The 22,374-nt window shown below is 46.0% G+C and overlaps 1 protein-coding gene across 1 annotated transcript; it reads left to right on the forward strand.

Annotated features, from left to right (window-relative positions):
- Window positions 1-9,506: 9,506 nt before the first annotated feature.
- LOC147116382 (metallothionein-like) lies at window positions 9,507-11,950 on the forward strand. The gene is made up of 3 exons (XM_085991256.1): window positions 9,507-10,639; window positions 10,836-10,913; window positions 11,676-11,950. Exons 1-3 carry the CDS (start codon window positions 10,606-10,608, stop codon window positions 11,768-11,770), a joined length of 207 nt encoding a protein of 68 aa, XP_085847382.1. The 5' UTR covers window positions 9,507-10,605; the 3' UTR covers window positions 11,771-11,950.
- The last annotated feature ends 10,424 nt before the right edge of the window (window positions 11,951-22,374 follow it).

The following is a 22,374-nucleotide window of genomic DNA, read 5'->3' on the forward strand; positions in this document are numbered from 1 at the left end:
TTACATCTAGTTCCCTCGTCTAGATCATTTATATATATTGTGAATAGCTGGGGTCCTAGCACTGATCCCTGTGGTACCCCAATAGTCACTGCCTGCCACTTGGAAAAAGACCCGTTTATTCCAACTTTTTGCTTCCTGTTCTCTATCGAAGACAGTACCTTACCCCCAATCCCATGTGTTTTAACTTTGTACGCTAATCTCTTATGCAGGACCTTATCGAAAGCCATCTGAAAGTCCAAATACACCACATCCACTGGTTCTCCCTTATCTATTCTACCAGTTACATCCTCAAAAAATTCCAGTAGATTAGTCAAGCATGATTTACCTTTTGTAAATCCATGTTGACTTTGTCCGATCCTGTCACAGTTTACCAAGTGCTCTGCTATTACATCTTTTATAATGGACTCTAGCATTTTCCCCACTACCGATGTCAGGCTTACTGGTCTATAATTCCCCGTTTTCTCTCTACCACCCTTTTTAATTAGTGGGGTTACATTAGCTATCCTCCAATCTATGGGAACTGTTTCAGAGTCTATAGAATTTTGGAAGATGACCAGCAATGCATCTACTATTTCTAGGGCCACTTCCTTAAGTACCCTAGGATGTAGATTATCAGGCCCTGGGGATTTATCGGCCTTCAATCCCATCAACTTCCCGAACACCATTTCCCTACAAATACTGATTTCATTCAATTCCTCCCTCAAATTAGACCCATTGTACCCCGACATCTCTGGGAGGTTATTTGTGTCCTCCTTTGTGAAGACAGAACCAAAGTAGGTATTTAATTGGTCTCCATTTCTTTGTTCCCCATTATAAATTCCCCTGATTCTGAATGCAAGGGACCTATGCTTGACTTCACCAATCTTTTTCTCTTCACATATTTATAGAAGCTTTTACAGTCAGTTTTTATGTTCCCTGAAAGCTTACTCTCATAATCTATTTTCCCCCTCTTAATTAATCCCTTTGTGCTCCTTTGCTGAATCCTAAACTGCTCCCAATCCTCCAGTTTGCTGCTTTTTCTGGCCAAATTATATGTCGTCTCCTTGGATCTAATGCTATCCTTAATTTCCCTTGTTAGCCACGGTTGAGTCACATTTTTTGTTTTATTTTTATGCCAAACAGGGATGAACAAATTCTGTAGTTCATCCATGCGATCTTTAAATGTTTGCCATTGCCTATCCACCGTCAACCATTTAAGTAACGTTCCCCAATCCATCCTAGTCAACTTGTGCCTCAGACCATCGTAGTTTCCTTTATTTAAATTCAGGACCCTGGTCTCTGAGTCAACTACTTCACTCTCCATTTTAATGAAGAATTCCACCATATTATGATCGCTCCTCCCCAAGGGGCCTTGCACAACAAGATTGCTAATTAATCCTTTCTCATTACATAATACCCAGGCTAAGATGGCCTGATCTCTAGTTGGTTCCTTGACATATTGGTCCAGGAAACCAACCTGTATAGACTCTAGGAATTCCTCCTCCACAGTATTGTTACTAATTTAGTTAGCCCAATCTATATGTACATGAAAGTCACCCATGATAACTGCTGTGCCCTTATTGCACGCATCTCTACTTTCCCGTTTAATGCCATCCCCAACCTCAGCATTACTGTTTGGGGTCTGTATACAACTCCCACTAATGTTTTCTGCCCCTTGGTATTTCTCAGCTCTGCCCACACAGATTCCACATCATCAGAGCTAACATCCTTCCTTACTATTGTGTTAATCTCCTCTTTAACCAGCAATGCTACCCCACCTCCTTTTCCTTTTTTCCTGTCCTTCCTGAATATTGAAAACCCCTGGATGTTGAATTCCCAGTCTTGGTCACCCTGGAGCCATGTCTCCATAATACCAATTATATCATAACCGTTTACATCTATTTGCACAGCTAATTCATCCACCTTAATATGAATGCTCCTCGCATTAAGACACAAAGCCTTCAGGCTTGATTTTTTTGACACTCTCAGTCCATTTAGAATTATTATTTACTGTGGCCCTGTTTGATTTACACCCTTGATTTCTCTGCCTTCCACTTTTGCTTTTCACCTTCCTGTCTTTTGCTTCTATCCTTGCTTCCCTTTCCTCTGTCTCATTCGAACTGAATAGCATTGATGAATTTAAGCGTAAGCTAGCTAAATCACAAGAGGGAGAAAGGAATAGAAGGTTAGGCTGATGGGGTTAGATGAAGAGGGTTGGGGGGTGTCACGTGTGGAGTATAAACACCGGCATCTATCATTTGGGTCAAATGGCCTATTTCTGTGCGTAATTCTATGTTACGCTATGTCTTAAAATCACAAAGTCACAATTTCAAGTCCTCCCTGTGTTTGCCTAACTAACAACAGTCATTGGACTTTAAAGTGAGCCATGGTAGTTAAAGCGAAGCATTTTGAGAGATTTCTGAGATATAAAAAGATACTAGTTCAATGTAAGTGTGTTCTTATTTTGGCAAGAAAAATTTTAAACAAAGAATATTATAAGACGATGGCTTTGATGATGTAATTTAGGTGCTGGAAGAGTTAGATTCTATAGAATCTGTTTGAAAGGCCCAGTCTGCTTCAAGATACTTGAATTGTGATTATTAGAGCCGCCAAACATGTCGGCCCATTTGACTGAGACCTTGGTTGGTCACTGTTAGTCATTTGTGCCTAAGTTGGATTTGATTTCAGAAATAAACATATGCAAGGTTATGCTAGGCACATGCGAACTGGAAGGTTTTCAGAGCTGGCAGATGTAGAATCAATCAAATGATTTTTGTTGGAGATTATTTTGGAGAATTGTCTCTAAAGCAGAGAAGGTGCTGAGAGTGAATGATAGAAGGCTAAGCAAAGTTAAATAATTAACCTAGCAGAATTAAACTTGTAAAGTGCATTGCACATTTCATTGAATTGTTCATGTCTTTGAGCATGGGAGTAAAATAACAGTATCACAATCCAAAGAAAGACATGCACACAGTTTTAGTTAATAATGAACAAGAAGACAATTGACAAAGGAAGGCTATGACGGCAATGTGCTATGGACATCCCCAGAGATGAAGCTGAGAAACCCAGAGGAAGTAATAATATCCATTCACCAAGTACTGCGCTATTAGATAGCCAAAGTTGTAAGCCTGTGAGTATATCACAGGAGAGCATTAATATACAAAGCTTGGTATTCATCAGTGATGTGTTGAATACAAACTGTAAGTGTAACATTGCTAAGCTATGCTGTAACCTTAGAAATTAAACATGACTTTATTAAGTTATAAACAAGAGAACTCAGCGCGCTAAGACATTATAGAGTCATAGAGTCATAGAGTTTTACAGCACAGAAAGAGGCCCGTCGGCCCATCGTGTCTGCGCCGCCCATCCATCCCTGTCCAGTCTAATCCCATTTTCCAGCATTTGGTCCATAGCCTTGTATGCAATGGCATTTCAAGTGCTCATCCAAATGCTTCTTGAATGTTGTGAGGGTTCCTGCCTCTACCACCCTTTCAGGCAGTGAGTTCCAGCTTCCAACCACCCTCTGGGTGAAAAAGTTCCTCCTCAAATCCCCCCTAAATCTCCTGCCCCTTACCCTGAATCTGTGCCCCCTTGTTATTGACCCCCCTACTAAGGGGAAAAGTTCCTCTTTATCTACCCTATCTATGCCCCTCATCATTTTGTACACCTCAATCAGGTCCCCCCTCAGCCTCCTTTGCTCCAAGGAAAACAACCCCAGCCTGTAGAGTCTCTCTTCATAGCTAAGGCGCTCCATCCCAGGTAACATCCTGGTGAATCTTCTCTGCACCCTCTCCAGAGCAATCACATCCTTCCTATAGTGAGGCGACCAGAACTGCACACAGTACTCCAGCTGTGGCCTCACCAGCGTTTTGTACAGCTCCATCATAACCTCCCTACTCTTATATTCTATGCCTCTGCTAATGAAGGCAAGTATCCCATATGCCTTTTTAACCACCTTATCTACCTGCTCCGCTGCCTTCAGGGATCTATGTACATGTACACCAAGGTCCCTCTGACCCTCTGTACTTCCTAGGGCCCTACCACCCATTGTGTATTCCCTTGCCTTATTTGACCGTCCAAAATGCATCACCTCGCATTTTTCCGGGTTAAATTCCATTTGCCACTTTTCCGCCCATCTGACCAACCCGTTAATATCGTCCTGTAGCCTGAGACTTTCCTCCTCGCAATTTACCACCCCACCAATTTTCGTGTCATCCGCGAACTTACTGATCATACCCTTTACATTCTCATCCAAATCGTTAATGTAGATCACAAACAGCAAGGGACCCAGCACCGATCCCTGAGGTACCCCACTGGACACAGGCTTCCAGTCACAAAAGCAACCTTCGACCATCACCCTCTGCCTCCTGCCACTCAGCCAGTTTAGGATCCAACGCGCCAAGGCCCCCTGGATCCCATGGGCTCTTACCTTCTTGACCAGTCTCCTATGCGGGACTTTGTCAAAAGCTTTACTGAAGTCCATGTAAACCACATCCACAGCATTTCCCTCATCTACACAGCTAGTCACCCCCTCGAAAAATTCAATCAGATTGGTCAGACATGATTTACCCTTGACAAAGCCATGCTGACTATCCCCGATTAATCCTTGCCTCTCCAAGTGGAGACTAATTCTGTCCCTCAGAATTTTTTCCAATAATTTCCCTACCACAGATGTTAGGCTCACTGGCCTGTAATTCCCTGGTTTATCCCTGCTACCCTTCTTGAATAATGGTACTACGTTAGCTGTTCTCCAGTCCTCTGGTACATCCCCTGTGGCCAGAGAGGTTCTGAAAATTTGTGTCAGAGCCCCCGCAATCTCCTCCCTTGCCTCACACAACAGCCTGGGATACATCTCGTCCGGGCCTGGGGATTTATCCACTTTTTGGCCTGCTAAAACCGCTAGTACCTCCTCCCTCTCGATGCTAATATGTTCAAGTATGTCACAGTCCCCTTGCCCGATTTCTATGCCTACATCATCTTTCTCCACAGTGAACACGGAGGCAAAAAATTCATTTAAAACCCCACCTACTTCTTCTGGCTCTACACACAGCTTGCCACTTTGGTCCCTAATGGGCCCTACCCTTTCCCTGGTTATCCTCTTGCCCTTAATATACTTATAAAACATCTTAGGATTTTCCTTTATCTTGCTCGCCAGTGTTATTTCATGGCCCCTCCTCGCCCTCCTAATTTCCTTTTTAAGTATGCCCCTGCACCTCTTATACTCCTCTAGGGCTTCCACCGTCTTTTGTCTTTTGTAACTGCCAAAAGCCCCCCTTTTTTTCCTAATGCATTTTTGTATGTCCTTTGTCATCCAAGGTTCCCTTTGCTTGTTGGTCCCACCCTTGACCCTTACAGGAACATGTTGGTGTTGTACTCTCTCTATTTCCCTTCTGAAAGCCTCCCACTGTTTTGATGTGGATTTTCCTTTAAGTAGCTGCTCCCAGTCCATAATTGTGCCTATAATTACCTAGACTCTTTCATTAATCCTGTTAAATAAATTAGTATTACTAAAAATAATTTTATGACTGTCTTTCTCTTTGAAGCCTCTGTCAAATGAAGTTAACTACTTTCACTCAGTGTCGTACTGTGATGTCTTCTGAAGATGATGATCATCTTCCAACATTCGATGGAATCTGGAACAGTACCCATGGATTGGAGGGTAGCTAATGTTACCCCACTATTCAAAAAAGGTGGTAGAGAGAAAACAGGGAATTACAGACCAGTAAGCCTGACATCGGTAGTGGGGAAAATGCTAGAGTCCATTATAAAAGATGTAATAGCAGAGCACTTGGAAAACAGTGACAGGATCGGACAAAGTCAACATGGATTTACAAAAGGTAAATCATGCTTGACTAATCTACTGGAATTTTTTGAGGATGTAACTGGTAAAATAGATAAGGGAGAACCAGTGGATGTGGTGTATTTGGACTTTCAAAAGGCTTTCGATAAGGTCCCGCATAAGAGATTAGCGTGTAAAGTTGAGGCACATGGGATTGGGGGCAAGGTATTGACTTGGATAGAGAACTGGTTGGCTGACAGAAAGCAAAGAGTTGGAATAAACGGGTCTTTTTCCGAGTGGCAGGCAGTGACTATTGGGGTACCGCAGGGATCGGTCCTTGGACCCCAGCTATTCACAATATATATTAATGATCTAGACAAGGGAACTAGAAGTAATATCTCCAAGTTTGCAGATGACACAAAGCTGGGTGGGCATGTGTGCTGTGAGGAGGATGCCAAGAAACTCCAGGATGATTTGGACAGGTTGGGTGATTGGGCAGAAGCATGGCAGATGCAATATAACATGGGTAAATGGGAGGTTATCCACTTTGGTGTCAAAAACAGGAAGGCAGATTATTATCTGAATGGCAATAGATTGGGAGAAGGGGAAGTGCAACGAGACCTGGGTGTTCTTGTGCATCAGTCACTGAAGGTAAGCATGCAGGTGCAGCAGGCGGTTAAGAAGGCAAATGGTATGTTGGCCTTCGTAGCAAGAGGGTTTGAGTACAGGAACAAGGATGTCTTTCTGCAGTTGTATAGGGCCTTGGTGAGACCACAGCTTGAGTATTGTGTGCAGTTTTGGTCACCTTATCTGAGGAAGGATGTTCTTGCCATGGAGGGAGATCAGCGAAGATTCATCAGGCTGATACCTGGGATGGCAGGAATGGCGTATGAGGAGAGATTGGGCCGATTGGGCTCATACTCGCCGGAGTTTAGAAGAATGAGAGGGGATCTCATTGAAACTTATAAAATTCTGACAGGACTGGACAGACTAGATACAGGAAGGATGTTCCCGATGGTCGGGGAGTCCAGAACCAGGGGTCACAGTCTAAGGATAACGGGTAAGCCATTTAGGACAGAAATGAGGAGGAATTTCTTTACACAGAGAGTGGTGAACCTGTGGAATTCTCTACCACAGAAGGCAGTAGAGGCCAATTCATTAAATATATTCAAGAAGGAGTTGGATATATTTCTTAAGGCTAAAGGGATCAAGGGATATGGGGAGAAAGCAGGGACAGGGTACTGAATTTGGATGTTCAGCCATGATCGCATTGAATGGCGGAGCAGGCTCGAGGGGCCGAATGGCCTACTCCTGCTCCTATCTTCTATGTTCGATGTTTCGATGTCATGGTGACTGGATTGGTTACTGTAAGATGGCTCAAAGAGTCGCTAGTTAAAGAATGTTATGAACTGTATAAGTAAATGGTAGATTTCAGTCAACTATCTATGTACATGTATTAGGAAAAAGGGCGAAGCTTGGCCCAACACCCTTTAGTATATATAGCTAGATATTAGAAATTCACATAGTACGGTAGAATTTAGTATTAATTCTAATTGGAACTCTGAATTCTAACCTTGTCATACAGCCTGTCCATTAACAATTCTCTCCCATTATTTGGAAAAGTGCCTGCAGAAACGTTCCCCCTCATTTTCCTGCAGGACATTGAGTTCTAACTAAGTGATTTACTTAACACGAACACAGACACACGCACACACCTACAAAAAATCACCAGCACCATTATATGTTACAACTGGACATGTTAGAACTGTGCCATCCAGTTTTGCACCCAATTACTTTGCAGATTTGGCAGCCTTCGCTGTGGTTGAACAAGTGACTTGTATGTGGACTATGACACATGTCAACATTTTTCATTACGCAAATATTTGAACATGTCAGAGGTCACTCTGTTAGGTGGGTGTTGAGTATTTGATGAATAAAGAGTTCACAGCAGTCACAACTCTGCTCCATCAGTTAGAAACTTAACTATCGCCAGCCTTCCCACACTGCTAATGGAAGATTCTGAGTTGTATCTGGGGAAGATTTCTGATCTTCTGCCCTTCCCCCCAATGAATTATATCAGGACATAAATCTCTCTTCCAGCTTCATTTCCATTTTAATTTTACTGAATGGAAAATAGTGGGAGGATAGATCACTCCTGAATTCCCAACTCGTGCTACCGACATCCATGTGGGAAGGAAGAATTTGTAAAATTATTCTATAAAGTATAAATGAGGAAATATGTAGAAAGCCCTCTATTTGAAAATGAATTTAAAAATTCATTATAATAGTGTTAAATATATATTCTTTGAAATGACTGCTGATTGTACAATATTAACTGGCTGTTCACTGACGTCTTCAGTTTGATTTTAGCGTTTGGTGTTGTAATTGGCATGTTGCAGGATCCGTAGCCCACAGTGAAGTGTTCCACAGAGACTCTTCCCCGAGACTGCAGCAGGTGGCAATGTGGCTTTAAGGCATCATTTTATGCAATGTGGCCTGTTTAGGATCTAACTTCTTCCCTACACATTGAGCTGTCGTTAGGAACATCACTTATTTAACGAAGAGAATGGCACTGATCACAGGAGTTGAAATCGTTTTTTTATTTACAGATATCAAAAATGACAATTTCAAAAACAATGAATTCGCTTTTCATGAGTTTATATAAACAGACAACTCATCAGGACAGAGATTACTGAGGACATGCGGCTTGTGTAATACAGTACATATGGACAATACTTTCTATGTTGGGCCTGAAGGGCCTGTTGTTCAGGAGCAGCAGCTACATTTGCCGGAGGTTTTCCCTTCACACACACAGCCATTGGCGCAGTTCGTGCATCCTGCAGGACAGCAAGAGCAGCAACCTGAGAGAGGAGAGGGCAAAGGCAGAAATCAGGAACAATGAATGAGTTCAGTGAAACAGCCCCAGACCCTCCCATTACAGCACTCAGCTCCTCCCTAATAAACTAATCTGTGCCATATCTCCAAGTATCCCATCTGAAGATGCCCCGCCTCAGGACACTACGTGAGAGGGTTTGGGTGAATATATTTGTGATGAAATATTTCCATTCATCACTGCCTGTGACTGAGATCGGTTTCAGTGTCATTTCCCTTCCCCCAGACCTCATTGTATTGTGTACTGGAATGTGCTGTATTGTATACTGGAATGTGCTGGAATGTGCTGTGTGTAGGGCTCCGCCCATACCTGGCCCCGTTTGTAAGCTAACTCAGTCTGGCCTCAGTCCCCAGAAGGAAGACATCTCTCTCTCTTACGTGTTACGTTCTAAGTTAATAAAAGCCTTGTTTTGTTCTGCTAACTTCGAGTCTCGGAATTATTGAGGCACATCAATATTACTGTCAGTATCTCTCCAAACCTATTTCTAGTGATAAGTCTATAAAATCATCTCTTTGCGATGTCACTCTAAAACCCGTCTTTAACCAGCAGTGTTCTCACATCGAGTCACTTTAGATTGGACAATCTGATGGGAATTAAATCAGGTGAAATCATGGATCTTGTACTTTTCTATTCTGGTCCTCCTTCAGTTCTGCCCAGAACTATCCGTCACTTAAATACAATGTGAGGAGCTGTAAACAGTCCCACAGTTACTCACTTTTCTGGCAGCGTCCAGCTTTGCTGGTGGGACATCGGCAGTCGGAGCACCTGCAGGTTTGTTCACAGCAGCAGGATCCTGAAAACAGGAAAAACAAAGACATTGAGTTAATGTTCAAACCCGGAGAAATGCCCCGGTGTGGAGGAGCCCCGGCTCTTTGTCCCATTCTGTTCTGCAGTTACTTTAATAAAGAGCCTGCCCTCCAATCCTGCTCCACCTCAGTGAGACTGAGCCGGGACACTGTGCTGAAAGGACTGCACTAGTCGCCACTCACCATCCAGGCAGACACAGGGCTTCGAGTCAGACATTTCACCAACTTCTTCTTCAGCTTCCAGCCCTCACCCAATCAGCGCTTCTCGATCTGGTGCCCTTTGCGGAATCGGAGCCGAGTTTTATGCGGTTGTGATCGGAGGGGAACCGGCTGCAAAACCGGGGAAGGGGCGGGTCGGTCCGGGCAGAATGCACCCGGGGCACCGAAGTGAGTCAGCGGCTGAAGGTTTGAATTGCACCCGTCTCCTTCACTCACAACACGGCCCCAAAAGATTTCTCAATAACAGCAATTTCCCAACATTTGCCGTTGAATCGCCGGGTGTCTGAGCGTCTGCAACAAGTTTCACACCCACGGTCTGGGGGAGGCCAGGACTGCACGTTCTGTTTGAAGTTTATTGACCGATTTCACTCTAGGTAATTGTTAGTTTTTGTGTTTCGGATTGCTGTCCCAGATCCTGTGTACCAGAGAGTTTCCCACTTGCCTCGATATCTACAACAAGAGATTCCATTAATAATGTGCTTTCAGTGCAGCACGATTCAAAGCCACAGTGTCTGGAGAGGTGAGAATTGACCAGTTGTCTGGTCAGTGTGAGGAGCCGGGAGCACAGGGGACCTTTGAACCGTGTGCACTTCCTGGCTGTTTAAAGACTGAACTGCACTGGAGTTTGTTTTTAGTCACCCTGTAAATATTTAGAATCAGAAATGACCTGATCTAAATTGCTGTTATTGAGAAATCTTTTGGGGCCGTGTTGTGAGTGAAGGAGACGGGTGCAATTCAAACCTTCAGCCGCTGACTCACTTCGGTGCCCCGGGTGCATTCTGCCCGGACCGGCCCGCCCCTTCCCCGGTTTTGCAGCCGGTTCCCAACCGATCACAACCCCATAAAACTGGGCTCCGATTCAGCAAAGGGCACCAGATCGAGAAGCGCTGATTGGGTGAGGGCTGGAAGCTGAAGAAGAAGTTCGTGAAATGTCTGACTCGAAGCCCTGTGTCTGCCTGGATGGTGAGTGGCGACTGGTGCAGTCCTTTCAGCACAGTGTCCCGGCTCAGTCTCACTGAGGTGGAGCAGGATTGGAGGGCAGGCTCTTTATTAAAGTAACTGCAGAACAGAATGGGACAAAGAGCCGGGGCTCCTCCACATCGGGGCATTTCTCCGGGTTTGAACCTTAACTCAATGTCTTTGTTTTTCCTGTTTTCAGGATCCTGCTGCTGTGAACAAACCTGCAGGTGCTCCGACTGCCGATGTCCCACCAGCAAAGCTGGACGCTGCCAGAAAAGTGAGTAACTGTGGGACTGTTTACAGCTCCTCACATTGTATTTATGTGACGGATAGTTCTGGGCAGAACTGAAGGAGGACCAGAATAGAAAAGTACAAGATCCATGATTTCACCTGATTTAATTCCCATCAGATTGTCCAACCTAAAGAGACTCGAGGTGGTAACACTGCTGCTTAAAGAAGGGGTTTAGAGTGGCATCGGAAAGAGATGATTTTATAGACTTATCACTGGAAATAGGTTTGGAGAGATACTGAGAGTAAGATATTCACCCAAACCCTCTCACATAGTGTCCTAAGGCGGGGCATCTTCAGACGGGTTACTTGGAGATATGGCACAGATTCGTTTATTAGGGAGGATAAATTTAAAACAGAAATAGACAGTTTCCTAGAAGTAAAGGGAATTAAGGGTTACGGGGAGCGGGCAGGAATTTGGACATGAGTCTAGGTTCGGATCGGTCATGGCCCTGTGGGTAGTGGAGCGGGCCCAGGGGCCGTGTAACCTGATCCTGCTCCTATTTCGTGTGTCTAATTCTGTTAGATGCAGGAGATAGTTCTGTGATCGTGGATTGGCAGTTAGGATCAGATCAGCCATGATCTTATTGAATGGCGGAGCAGGCTCGAGGGGCCGATTGGCCTACTCCTGCTCCTATTTCTTATGTTCTTATGTTCTTATGAGCTGAGTGCTGTAATGGGAGGGTCTGGGGCTGTTTCACTGAACTCATTCATTGTTCCTGATTTCTGCCTTTGCCCTCTCCTCTCTCAGGTTGCTGCTCTTGCTGTCCTGCAGGATGCACGAACTGCGCCAATGGCTGTGTGTGTAAAGGGAAAACCTCCGACAAATGTAGCTGCTGCTCCTGAACAACAGGCCCTTCAGGCCCAATATAGAAAGTATTGTCCATATGTACTGTACTACACAGGCCGCATGTCCTCCGTATCTCTGTCCTGATGAGTTGTCTGATTATATAAACTCATGAAATGTGAATTCATTGTTTTTGAAGTTATCATGTTTGGTATCAGTAAATAAAAAAACTATTTCAAGTTCTGTGATCAATGCTTTTCACTAAATATATGATGTTCCTAATGACAGCTCAATGTGTAGGGAACAAGTTAGAGCCTTAACATAGAAACATAGAAGATAGGAGCAGGATTCGGCCATTCGGCCCTTCGAGCCTGCTCCGTCATTCAATGAGATCATGGCTGATCATCCAAATTCAGTACCCTGTCCCTGCCTTCTCCCCATATCCCTTGATCCCTTTAGCCTTAAGAAATATATCCAACTCTTTCTTGAATATATTTAATGAACTGGCCTCCACTGCCCTCTGTGGCAGAGAATTCCACAGGTTCACCATTCTCTGGGTGAAGAAATTCCTCCTCAGTTCAGTCCTAAATGGCTTACCCCTTATCCTTAGACTATGACCCCTGGTTCTGGACTCCCCGGCCATCAGAAACATCCTTCTTGCATCTAGTCTGTCCAGGCCTGACAGAATTTTATAGGTTTCGATGAGATCCCCTCTCAATCTTCTAAACTCCAGTGAGTATAAGCCCAATCGACACAATCTCTCCTCATACGTCATTCCTGCCATCCCAGGTATCAGCCTGGTGAATCTTTGCTGCACTTCCTTCCTCAGGTAAGGCGACCAAAACTGCACACAATACTCAAGGTGCGGTCTCACCAAGGCCCTGTACAACTGTAGCAAGACATCATTGTTCCTGTACTCGAACCCTCTTGCTACGAAGGCCAACATACCATTTGCCTTCTTAACCGCCTGCTGCACCTGCCACAACAGGCCACATTGTATAAAATGATGCCTTAAAGCCACATTGCCCCCTGGTGCAGTCTTGGGGAAGAGGTTAAAGGCCAATCCCTTTTTCTGTGGAGCACTTCACTGTGGGCTTAGAATCCTGTGGACTAGGGATCCTGCATCATGACAATTACAACACCAACCGCTAAAATCAAACTGAAGACGTCAGTAAACAGCCAGTTAATATTTTACAATCAGCAGCCATTTCACAGAATACATATTTAACACGGTATTTGTTATAATGAGTATTCAAATTCGTTTTCAAATAGAGGGCTTTCTACATATTTCCTCATTTATACTTTATAGAATAATTTTACAAATTCTTCCTTCCCACATGGAGCTTCACCTGTCGGGAGCATGAGTTGGGAATTCAGGAGTGATCTGTCCTCCCACTATTTTCCATTCAGTAAAATAAAAATGGAAATGAAGCTGGAAGAGAGATTTATGTCCTGATATAATTCATTGGGGGGAGGGGCAGAAGATCAGAAATCTTCCCCAGATACAGCTCAGAATCTTCCATTAGCAGTGTGGGAAGGCTGGCGATAGTTAAGTTTCTAACTGATGGGGCAGAGTTATGACTGCTGTGGACTCTCTATTCACCAAATACTCACCACCCACCAAACAGAGTAACCTCTGACATGTTCAAATATTTGTGCAATGAAAAACGTTGACGTGTCATAGTCCACATGCAAGTCACTTGTTCAACCACAGCAAAGGCTGCCAAATCTGCAAAGTAATTGGATGCAAAACTGGATGGCACACTCCTAACATGTCCAGTCATAAGATGCAATGGTGCTGGTGTGTGCGTGTGTCTGTGTTACGAAAATCACTGCTAGCTAGAACTCCGTGTCCTGCAGGAAAATGAGGGGGAACGTATCTGCAGGCACATTTTCAAATGATGGGAGAGAATTGTTAATGGACAGGCTGCATAACATGGTTATTCAGAATTCAGAGTTTGAATTAGAACTAATACTAAATGCTACCGCATTATGTGAATTTGTAATATCTAGCTATGTATACTAAAGGGTGGTGGGCCAATCTTCGCCCTTTTTCCTAACACATGTACATAGAAAGTTGACTGCAATCTACCATTTACTTCTACCGTTCATAACATTCTTTAACTAGCGACCCTTTGAGCCATCTTACAGCACCCAATCCAGTCACCATGACATCACAGTATGACACTGAGTGAAATTAGTTAACTTCTTTTGACAGAGGCTTCAAAGAGGACAGTCACGAAGATGATTTTTGTAATACTAATTTATTTAACAAGATTGATGAAAGTGACTAGGTAATTATAAGCACAATTATGAATAACGTGAATCATAATGTCTTAGCTCGCTGGGTTCTCTTGTTTATAGCTTAACAAAGTCATGTTTAATTTCTAAGATTACAGCATGGCTTGACAATGTTACACTTACAGTTTGTATTCAACACATCACTGATGAACACCAAGCTTTGTATATTAAGGCTCTCCTGTGATATACTCACAGGCTTACAGCTTAGGCTGTCTATTAGCGCAGTATTTAGTGAATGGATATTATTACTTCCTCTGGGTTACTCAGCTTCATCTCTGGGGATGTCCATAGCAAATTGCCATTATTGCCTTCCTTTGTCAGTTGTCTTGTTCAATATTAATTAAATCTGTGTGCATGTCTTTCTCTGGATTGTGATACTGTTATTTTACTCCCATGCTCAAAGACATGAACAATTAAATGAAATGTGCAATGCACTTTACAAGTTTAATTCTGCTAGGTTAAGTATTTAACCTTGCTTAGCCTTCCATCTTTCATTCTCAGCACCTTCTCTGCTTTAGAGACAATTCTCCAAAATAATCTCCAATAAAAACCATTTGATTGATTCTACATCTACCAGCTCTAAAAACCTTCCAGTTCACATGTGCCGAGCATAACCTTTCATATGTTTATTTCAGAAAGCAAATCCAACTTAGGCACAAATGACTAACAGTGACCAACCAAGGTCTCATTCAAATGGGCCGACATGTTTGGCGGCTCTAATAATCACAATTCAAGTATCTTGATGCAGACCAGGCCTTTCAAACAGGTGCTATAGAATCTAACTCTTCCAGCACCTAAGGTACATCATCAAAGCCATCTTCTGATAATATTCTTTGCTTAAAATCTTTTCTGTTGATTCCATTATTGTTTGCACTCACTTTATGTCTCGTTAATTATCATTTGAGATTTGCAATCTTAACAGATTGAGCACCTTGTGGATCTAGGGTTAATTTGCACTATTTAGTGTCTGTCTGTTGTCTGTTACATATCTGTGAGAGCTTGTTCCTGCTCCCAGAATCCCAGTATTAATCATTTTTCTTGCCAAAATAAGAACACACTTACATTGAACTAGTACTGTTGCGTTTGCAAAGATAATCCAGAGGCCGCAAGCAGAGCTCAGTTCATGTTGCTTTTAATGGCTGATCCAAACACACTCTACAGGCAAAAGCAATCGAATACCTATATCCAATGTCAGACACAATACAACGATAATAGCACTATCAAACTCCATGTGCTCAGGCCAAGGCAATCGAGTACCTATCACCAATGTCAGACATAACATTTCCTCCCCCCTCACAGAATTTCAAACATGAAATGTAGTGACAAAGTCCTGTAGGTGGCCAGGGCGAGAACGTGTATGAACAGGCCGAGGTGCGGACTGGTGAAGAGCAGGCCGAAGTGGGGACTGGTGAGGAACAGGCTGAGGCACAATATCTGCTTGCGGGTTGGCTGGCTGAGCCACATGTGCATCCCGCCACTCTGGGGGTAAGGCTTGGTGATTAGGTCCGTATAATCTCGCATCAGGGGGTGCTGGCACCTTCCGAAGGCGGCTGGCATGCCACCGAGAGCCGTCAGTGAGGCAGAAAGTGGCTGGTCCAAGTTGGCGGCTGATTTGGCGAGGGGAGGACCAGAATGAGGCCATCTTATTGTTGCGGTGAGGTCTGTGGACTCTGACCCAATCGGAGACTGAGATTGTTGTGTCCGTGTATAATAAGACACAGACTGCAGGAGAACGGTACAACAGGTGTTTACTCAACGTGGCTCACACGGGAACTGATCTGTACAGATTACTACTCAGTGCTATGGTCACTGCCGGTACTGCAGTATACAAGAGCTGTAAAAGATAGTTCCCCCCTTAAAGGTATATACATTACAATTCCTCCCCTTTTAGATTAACAGTACCATAACACTCATTTAACAATTAAATATCAAACTAATTACAATGAACACTTTTAACATGCAACATTAGCTGAAAATAGTCTATTTATATATTCAGTCTTTGGGGAGGCTTCCTGATCCTTTCTGGATAGTGCCTTTCCCGAGTGTCTTGCTCTTGGTGCAGAGGCGATTCTGGCCCCCTGTCATCGGTTGGTTCATCAGCTTCCGATGCTACTGTTTCTGGGGTAGATGCGACCTGTACGTCGGGTTCATCACAAGGTACGTATGGGCGAGGCATGGGGTTGACTTGTTCCCGTGACTCTAGGATCTGGTCAGCATGGCATCTCACGATGCTCTCCCCAACGTCCACTGTGTACATTAGTGAACCCTGCCGTGTGCATATCGTTCCTGGCTGCCATTTTTCTGTTCGGTAGTCGCGGGCCAAGACTGGTTGCCCTACATTAAAGCTCCTTGTTAGCTTCTCATGGATGTGCTGGAATTGCTTACTCTCAACATCTCTTCGTACGTTTGGTCTGAGCAAATCCAGGTGAGATCTTAACCTTCAGTTGAAGAACATCATGGCTGGGGCCTGGTTGGTGACTGCATGTGTCGCATTCCGGTAGGCGAACAGGAAATTGTCCACCTTGTGCTGCAGCGGAAAGTTGTCATTGTACATAGCCTTTATTGCCTTCTAAAAGGATTGTACGAACCTCTCAGCCAATCCATTTGTGGCTGGATGATACGGGGCGGATGTGTAATGCCTTACCCCATTCTTTTTCAAGAACCTCCGGAACTCTTCGGACACAAACTGTGGTCCGTTGTCGGAGCAAATCTGTTCTGGCAAGCCATTCCTGGCAAAAATGGTCCGTAGGACTGCAATAGTTTTCTCCGTGGTGGTGGAGGACATTTTGATGGCCTCAGGCCATTTCGAGTGCGCATCCACGGCTATTAAAAACATTGAGTCCATGAATGGACCAGCAAAATCAATATGCACCCGTTGCCATGGAGATGAGGGCCACTCCCATGGGTGTAGAGAGGCCTGTGGTGGTGCATTTTGGACTTTCTGGCATCCTGAGCAGCTCTTGGTCAGGTCCTCGATTTGTTTATCGATTCTTGGCCACCACACATAAGCCCTGGCTAGGCTTTTCATTTTTACCCCTCCCAGATGACCCTCATGAAGCTCATTGAGCACTCTATCCCTTAACTTGGGTGGAATTACCACTCGGGATCCACACATCAAGGTCCCCCGGCACACTGACAGCTGTTCTCTCCTTGTCGAGAATGCTGGCAACAGTGAGTCGCCATGTGCTGGCCATCCCTTCACCGTCAAGTCATATACCCGAGACAGTGTCGGGTCATTGCGGGTTTCCTTTTCGATACAAATGTTAGTTACCGGTAGGTATTCAACTATAGTCGAATGGAATATATCGACAGGATCCACTGCTGGTGCTTCCTCCGCAGTAGGCAGTGGCAAGCGTGATAGCCCATCAGCATTTCCATGCTGTTTCGTGCCCTTATATTCAATCGCATAGTGGTGCGCCCCTAGAAAAAGTGACCATCTTTGTAGTCGTTGCGCAGTCATCACCGGAATGCCCTTCTTTGGATTAAAAATGGAGACAAGAGGCTGGTGATCAGTCAGCAAGGTGAATTTCTGCCCGTGCAGATAGTGATTGAACTTTTTCACGCCCCACACTAGGCTGAGGGCCTCCCTGTCAATCTGGGCGTAGTTACGCTCGGCTGAGGTTAGTGATCGTGACGCAAAGGCTATTGGCCTCTCTGAGCCGTCCGAGAATTTGTGCGACAGCACCGCTCCAATGCCATAGGGTGACGCATCACATGCCAACCGAATTGGTAATGCTGGGTTGTAATGGGCCAATACCTCTTTCAATGTGATTAATGTTTTGCTCTTCTGGAAAGCTCGTCTACGTTTGTCACTCCACTTCCATGGCACCCCAGTTTGCAGTAGGGTGTTCAGTGGGTGTAGTATTGTAGACAAATTCGGCAAGAACTTATGGTAGTAGTTCACCAGCCCGAGGAACGACCTCAGTTGTGACACATTTTCCGGTGCTGGAGCCTTGACTACTGCCTCAATCTTCTCTGGGGACTTATGTAACCCCTCTTTATCGATAACGTGGCCACAATACGAGATCTGTTTTCTAAAAAACTCGCATTTGGGGCGGTTAGCTCGGAGCCCATATTCCTGCAATCTAGTGAGCACCTGCTCCAGGTTGGCAAGGTGATCACTGTCATTTTCGCCCGTGACCAGGATGTCGTCCAAATAACACTGGGTCCCTGGGATCCCTTGCAGGACTTGTTCCATTGCCCTCTGCCAAATAGCCGGAGCTGATGCTACCCCGAATACCAGCCGGTTGTATTGGGAGAGACCTTTATGGGTGTTGATTGTGAGGTATTTTTTGGATGCTTCTTCTACCTCCATTTGCAGATACGCCTGGGCCAGATCAATCTTAGTGAAGCGTTTCCCTCCAGACAGCGAGGCGAAAATATCTTCAATCCGCGGAAGTGGATATTGTACGGTGTGAAGGATCGGGTTCACTGTTACCTTAAAGTCCCCACAGATGCGAACCTTCCTTGGTTCCCCAGGCGTGCTGCTCAATGACTTTTTCATCACAGGGACGATGGGTGTAGCCCACTCGCTCCAGTCTACCTTGGACAGTACACATGAACATTCCAGACTCTCCGGCTCTGCTTCGACGGCTGGGCGGATCGCATAAGGTACCGGTCTGGCCTTAAAAAAGTTTGGGCTTGTGTTTTCTTCAATTTTAATCGTCGCTGTCATGCCTTTTAGTGTTCCGAGTCCTTGCTGGAACACTTCTTTCGCATCAGTTAGGATCTTTGACAGTCGCCCAGGTGTGACGTCGTCACCCTTTTTGTCAGCCACAGTCAGTGCCTGTATGGAATGCCAATCCAGTTGTATTTTCCGGATCCATTCACGTCCCAGTAATGGTGGTCCTCCATCTTGCAATACATACAGGTCTAGTTTTGGTGTTTCCTTGCCGTTATATATAACGGTCACCCTTATTTTTCCTTTGGGGTAGACTTTTTGCCCCGTGTACGTCTTCAAAATAATTTTTGTGTCTCTCAAGGGTATGTGTGAGAATAGCCGCTCGTAGTCCCGTTGGTTTATGACTGTTAGGGCTGATCCTGTGTCCAATTCCATCTTTACCTGGACTCCTGCTATCTTGAGAGTGACCCGAATGGTTCGGTGATCCTCCGTTGTGATCACATTATGTAGTTTCAGACAACTCAGTTCCCTGCTTTCGGAGTTGTTATCACTCTTTTGTTCATCTGAACTATTCTCCGTCACCTTATGTACCTTCTTGTACTTTTCTTTGGTAGGTTTCTTATTGCTGGTTTTCTTTCCTGACCTGCAGACTCGTGCTATGTGTCCTACTTTTCCACACTGTCTGCACACTTTGTCTTTGAACCAGCAATCATTCTGGTCGTGTGTTGTTCTGCCGCAGCGATAGCACTTCTCTGTTCCATATGACATTTTGTTTGTGCCATATTCTTGCGGTCCCTGTTGTATCTCTGCAGCGCCCCGTGCTGCTGCTTCATATGATACCGCAATGCTGAAAACCTTTTCCAGCGTAAGGTCCTTTTCAGATAAAAGCCGTTTCTGGGTTCCTTCACTTTGAAGCCCACACACAAACTTGTCCCTTAAGGTATCTGCCAGTCCCGCTCCAAACTGGCAGTGTTTCGATAGTTTGCGCAGTTCTGTTAAACAATCAGCATTGCTTTCATCCTTATGCTGGTTCCGTTTGTGAAACTTGAATCTTTCTGCTATCAGCAGCAGTGTGGGGTTTAAATGTTCCTGTAGTATCATTACTATGCCTTCAAAACTCTTTTCCATTGGCTTCGTTGGGGTTACTAGATTTCGTAATAATCCAGATGTCTTTGCACCCATTAAATTTAACAATACCGACGCTTTCTTGTCATCTGGCACCTCATTTGCCTTGCAGTATACCTCTATTCGTTCGACATATGTAGTCCAATCTTTGACTTCATTGTCAAATGCGGTGATACTGCCACTCTTCGGCATTTTGGGTGTGGTTTAAAATGGCGTCTCCCAATGGCTTAAAATGGTGTCTCCCGTGCTTTCCTTCCTCCCCCGCTGCTGCCAACGCCGCTCCCGGTGGTTCTCGTGACAATGGCGGCACCCTGTAGGTTTCGCGTGCTTCTCCTGCGCTGCTGCCAACGCCGCTCTCGGCGGTCCTCGTGGCAATGGCGGCGCCTCGCGAGTTTCTGTGCGTCTCTCTCTCCCTCTCTTCGACGCTGCTCGGCCCCTGAACACTGGCTGCGCCCTGTGCGCTCTGCCCTCTCTCTCTCTCCCCCGTCGACGCTGCTCGGCCCTTTGCTGTGCCGCTCGGTCGGGCTCTAGCCCGCCGCTTTCCGGGAAGGGTCTGCGTACTACCCGTTGCCAGCCCGTGTCGCTGGACCACCTCGACTGGAAAGCCAAGCCTGGCTCTCGACAGCCTCCCCCGCAATTCTCGAGTCTCTGCTGGCTGACTGGGCGGTTGCCCCTGTTCGACGCCCGAGTCTCTGGCCTTGACCTCCAATCCACTGATCTCCAGGACGAATCCCCGGGAGGTGATGCAGAGTTGCAGGTAGGTTCGAACTTGCCTTGTCGCCAATGTTGTGTCCGTGTATAATAAGACACAGACTGCAGGAGAATGGTACAACAGGTGTTTACTCAACGTGGCTCACACGGGAACTGATCTATCCAGATTACTACTCAGTGCTATATACAGGTGTGGTCACTGCCGGTACTGCAGTATACATGAGCTGTAAAAGATAGTTCCCCCCTTAAAGGTATATACATTACAGAGATGTTGGGTGCCTTGGCCCTCTTTGACTGGTCAAAGCGGAGATTCATCTTCTCCTGCTGTCTAGCGACTGTGGCTTGAGCCGGTGGAGCAGGGCTCTGAGCTAGCGAGGGGCGGAGCCTGCCAAGGGGCAGCATGAGCTCACGGCCTAGCATGAGGGATGCGGGTGAGACCCCTGTAGTGGAATGCTGGGAGGCTCTGTAATGCAGCAGTGTGTGGAGGAGGGCCTTGTCAAATGCACACGCCTGGGATAGGTGTGCTCTGAGGCCATTTTTCAGTGTCTGGTTAAAACGCTCCACCCCCCCATTTGACTCGGGGTGGTAGTGTGCGTATGTGACGGATGCCCTTGCTCTCAAGGTAAGAGGAGAGTTCCAAAGAGACCATTTGGGGGCCATTGTCTGTGGTGATGGCCTTTGGATGCCCCCAGCGGGAGAAGAGGGACTCAAGGATATCAATGATGACCTGAGAGATGACGGAGCCCATGGCAGTGACCTCTGGCCATTTTGAGTGCAGGTCATAGATCACCACTAGGAACCGTTGATGGTGGGGGACACCATGGATCTCCCCGCAGACGTCCAGCTGCAGGTGCTCCCAGGGCTGAGAGGGCCAGGCAAGGGGTTGCAGGGGTGGAGGAGCTTGGTGGCCAGTCTTGCCACTTACAAGGCAGGCTGCACAGTCCTTGACCAGGGCCTCGATTTCCCTGTCGATACCCGGCCACCACACTAGGTCTCAGTATCGTTGTTTGAGCTTCACTATGCCCAAGTGGCCCTCATGCGCCATGGATAAAACACGCGCACGAAGGGCACTTGGGACCACAGTGCAGAGCCCACGTGCAACACAGGAGTCATTCCAGCAGGAGAGCTCCTCTTTAACTCTGGAGTAGGCAGACAGTTCCTCAGGCACCTTGCGAGGCCAGCCATCTCTGATGAAGGTGCACAGCTGGGAGAGGGCCGGATCCTGTTCAGAGGCCTCTTTGAGCTCCTGGAGAGAGACTGTGGTTTGGAGAGGCGTGTGCAGAATCTGGACGATATCCTGTTCCACATGTTCAGACCCGACAAGTGGGGCTGGGGCAGAGACAGTGCGGGAGAGCAGATCTGCAACAACATTGTCACGTCCTGGTGTGAACTGGAGACTGAAATTGTATTGGTGGAGGCGGTCAGGCTAGCAGTGTAGACGCAGTGGTCTGTGGCCCGTGCCGGATGTCGACAGCAGGGCAGTGAGAGCCTGGTGATCGGTTCGCAGGGTGAAGGCACAGCCATACGTGTACAGGTGCCACCGCTCACATGCCCAGACGCACACCAGCGCCTCACGCTCGCCTACTGAGTACTTCTGTTCAGTGGGGCTAAGGGCTCAGGAGGCAAAGGCGATTGGTTTCTCCACTCCATTCAGTATCTGCGATAACACCGCACCCACAACTGCAGCGGACGCGTCGCAGGTGACGAGGGTGGGGCTGGCGACGTCAAAGTGAGCCAACACTGGAGGCGACGTGAGCTGCAATTTGAGGAGGCGAACAGCTTCCGTACAGGCTTGTGACCACACCCAGGGCTCATCCTTTCGCAGGAGCTGGCGCAGTGGGGCTGTGGTGGCTGAGTACTGGGGCAAAAACTTCAGGTAGTACCCAGTCATGCCAAGGAAGGAGG

This window comes from Somniosus microcephalus, chromosome 6 (assembly GCF_052327205.1).
Source record: "Somniosus microcephalus isolate GS21.2 chromosome 6, FLI_Smic_1.0, whole genome shotgun sequence".
NCBI classification, from domain to species: Eukaryota; Metazoa; Chordata; class Chondrichthyes; order Squaliformes; family Somniosidae; genus Somniosus; species Somniosus microcephalus.